This window comes from Psammomys obesus, unplaced genomic scaffold (genome assembly GCF_907164565.1).
Source record: "Psammomys obesus unplaced genomic scaffold, mPsaObe1.curated_primary_1811, whole genome shotgun sequence".
NCBI classification, from domain to species: Eukaryota; Metazoa; Chordata; class Mammalia; order Rodentia; family Muridae; genus Psammomys; species Psammomys obesus.
The window spans coordinates 10,883,395-10,887,041 of NW_026586550.1; the positions used below are offsets into that span (position 1 = coordinate 10,883,395).

The 3,647-nt window shown below is 46.9% G+C and overlaps 1 protein-coding gene across 1 annotated transcript in view; it reads right to left on the bottom strand.

Annotated features, from left to right (window-relative positions):
* Positions 1-481: 481 nt before the first annotated feature.
* Positions 482-3,647, bottom strand: part of Klrg2 (killer cell lectin like receptor G2) — a 13,254-nt gene continuing 10,088 nt past the window's right edge. The window contains exons 4-5 of the mRNA XM_055602133.1: positions 977-1,080; positions 482-602 (exon numbers count right to left, since the gene is read on the bottom strand). Of these exons, the coding sequence (XP_055458108.1) occupies positions 482-602; positions 977-1,080 (225 nt within the window). The remainder of the gene's footprint in view (positions 603-976; positions 1,081-3,647) is intronic.

The window sequence follows — 3,647 nt, forward strand, 5'->3', positions numbered from 1 at the left end:
TTATTGCAGATCAATAGATCAAAAGCTGCAGATGATCACAACTCGGAATAGTTTGTCCCCTTCTTCTGTTCTATCTAGTAACCTGTTCTGATGGATTTCAGTCTTGCATTAGTCTATAATCTTTCCTGCGTAGTTTCCCATTCTACTTCCTTGGAATGGTAATTTTACTCTGTGTCTTGGCATATTAGAAGTATGTCACTTGAGGCTCACAGCTAAAAAGTTTGCTTGGGATCTCAGAAGAGTTTTTGGAGTTTTTCAAAGATCCTAGTTTGTGGAGTTATGTCAATGGTGGCAGGCATTTGCAGGTTGCTCCCACCCCTGGCTCCAGAGCTCCCTGCGCTGCTGTGGACTGGGTAACTCTGCCAGGTGTGACCCTCTGAAACCATGAGCCTGCTTCCTCTTGCCTCGTTGAAGTTGTTTCTGTCAGCTATTTTGGTCACACCAAAGCAAAGGTAATGAATACAGCTCCAGACAGACTAAGTCACTTGGTTCCCCTGGCACAGACCCAGGGTCTGGGAGAGCTGCAGTTCAGAGCTACGAGCCTGCCTTCTTCCAAACCCCCACAGCTGAAGTCTGGGTGGTCTTCACTGTCCTCCGGGAACCTGAAGTGGCAGTAGGTGAGGGAGGAGAGAGAGAAGATAATCAGGTTACTGGGCCTCCTTTGAGGCCCAGGACTGCGCCCGTCACTCCATGCAGGGAAGGAATATCCGGAGAGAGCCCTGCCAATGTCTTCCACTTGTCAGCTACATGGCGGAACCACCGAATTCCTAAGCCACAGACCTTGTTTCTGAAGAGCAGCCATGGCAGTTCTGCCTGGGTGAATGTATTGGGGACACACAACAAGGTTGCAGTGAAAGGTAAGCCAGTGCTAGTTCCCCTTGGCTTCCTGTGGAATGGGTCTTTATTGGTACTGACAGTTGGGTGGGACAAAAGGAGGCTGTAGCCCAACAGAGGGGGAGGGAACCCAGTTACTCACATTTGGGATGGCAAGGGGACCCCATTGGTCCAGTGCCAGCCTTCGGGGCCTCGTAGGGCCCCCACCCAGAAGCCCTTGGTGACCTGGTATTTTCTTAGGAAGTCCTGAGGGAAAAAAGCAGGCAGTTAACTCTGCACATCCTGGCTCTCTAGGGCATCCATTTCCCCTGAGGCTTCTGTGGGATTCCAGCATACTCCTCCAGGAAGGAATCAGCTCAAAGATACTGCACAACACCCTGTCACTGTGCTTAGTCTTGGGGACCAAAAACAAAAGTGATCCCATCTCAACCCTCAAGAGAATGTGGCAGTAACCACTCAACGAGAGACTACAGAAGCTCAGAGGCGAGGAAGAGGCCTGGGCCAAGTTAGGCTCCCAAGCATGCTGGTACATGGGGCCAGAGATTGATTAAGCTGTGGGGGAGGCATGGGGCAGTCCCCTACAGGAGCAAGATTATCCTGCATTGGTTTCGTAGTGTGAAAGCCAGAATGTGACTCGGAGATGGCTCAGTGGGTAAAAGGGCTTGCTGTCAAACTTGATGAGCCAAGTTCAATCCCTGAGATACACATGGTGGGAGCAGAGAACGCCTCAAAACTGTCATCCAACCTCCACATACACGTAGTACATGCATGTATGTTTTCCCCTCCCCTAATCACTAAAACCGTGCCATGACCTTAGCGAGTGTGCATGAATGCTGATGTAAGGAGTAACAGAAACCAAAGGAGTTAAAATAGAGCTGACAAAGAAAATTTTTCTTCTAAATACTTGTTCCTGATTATTCTCATTTACTTTTGAAAGAGTCTCTCAGTGTAGCCTTGCCTGGAACTTCCTGTCTGCCTCCAGAGTACTGGGATTAGAGGTGTATGTCACTGCATCCAGGCTGGCCTTGAATCCACTTTCTCCATCATCTGAGAACTAGGAATTACAGGAGTATCCAGAAAACCCACTTCATACTACTTAAAAAAAAAAAAAAAAAAAAAAAAAAAGACTAAATAACTGGTGGTTTGGATGAGAGTGGCCCTATAACTGCATATATTTGAATGCTTAGTCCCCAGCTGATGAACTGTTCAGGAAGGATTAGGAAGTGCAGCCTAGATGGAAGAGGTGTGTCCTTCCTTGGAAGTGTTACCGCTGGAAATGAAATTTGAGGTTTCAAAAGCCCATGCCAGGGGCTGGAGAGATGGCTCAGAGGTTAAGAGCACTGAGGTTCAAATCCCAGCACCCACTTGGCAGCTCACAACTGTTGTTAAGTCCAAGATCTGACACTCTCACATACATACATGTAGGCAAAAGATAAAATAAAGGTAAATAAATTTAAGAAGAAAAAGCCCATGCCAGGCCCAGTGTCTGTCTCTGCCTTCTGCCTATGGATCAGGATGTGATGCTGTCAGCTACTGCTAGAGTGCCACACCTGTCTGCTTCCCACCATGGTGGACTAAGCCTCTAAAACTATGAGCAAGTCCCCATTTAAATGCATAAGAGTTGCCATGGTCATGATGTCTCTTCACAGCCATAGAACAGTAACTCAAACGTGTGTGTGTGCATATGGAAAAAGAACAAGATAAAACCCAAATCATAAAGAAGTCATTGTAAGATTCACTTGTTTCAGAGCACTGTTCCTATGTGTAGGGAGATTTTATAAATGCTTCATCTCAAGCTGTTTCCAAATTTGATGGTTATACTTATCTCTGCCCCAAAACTGAGGAATTGTTCTGCCCATGTCCAAGGTCAACGTGGGTTAAATGTGTTTGGGGTTCTGCGGGCAGGGCCCAGGCTTCTGTAACACTAGATGACTTTATGTCAAGAGGCACTAAAATAATGCTTAGCAGCAAATACTCACTTGCTGACCTGAGCCCAGCTCCTAGGGATCTAACTCGGGTTTCACAGAGGCTATGATCCAGAGGGGGACAAGGCTTTACCTTGTGCTGGCAGCCGAACTTGGTAGTGGGTAAGAGTGTCCCAGGTGGTGCTGCTTTTGAAGGCATGGAGAGCTGAGGTGTGGCATCATGAGAGGAGAGGCCATTGGTAATGTGCTGCCTCAGCTGAAGAAGAAACCAAAGGATTGAAGGGGTCATGGAGAGAAGGTGAGGCTTGACACATGGCAGGGTCAGAGTCCCCGAAGAGAGGTCAGGAGAGGCTAGGTGAAGGTGCAGCCCAGTTGCAGTGGAGACCCCAACATTTTGGAGATGTCAGTACCATAGAATGACCAAGGACAGCAGCAGCTGTGGAGTGGAGCTGGCCTATGCCTAGGAGACAAGATGTGTGTGTGCTGTGAATGGCAGAGCCAGAGAAGAGGGGCTGTCTGAGCCCTTTAAAAGAGACTGGAGTTTAGAGAGACTGTGAACTTTTAAAAGTATTTGGATTTTTAAAAGACTGCGACTTTTAAATGTTGGATGTTTTGCACTGTTATATTAATATGAACACTTGAGGGGATGAACAAGAAAGGAATATGAATTAATAAGTGATGTTTTTGTGTGTCAAGTTGACAAGGGGTCATTTGTGCTGATTGTTTCTGTCAGCTTGACACACACCTAGGCATATCTGGGAAGAAAGTATCTTTTTTTGCTGTTTTTAAGACAGGCTTTTGCTATGAAGCCCTAGCTGGCCTGAATTTAATATGTAGATGATACTATACTGGTTTTGGACTCAGAGAGATCCATAAAGCTTTGCCTCC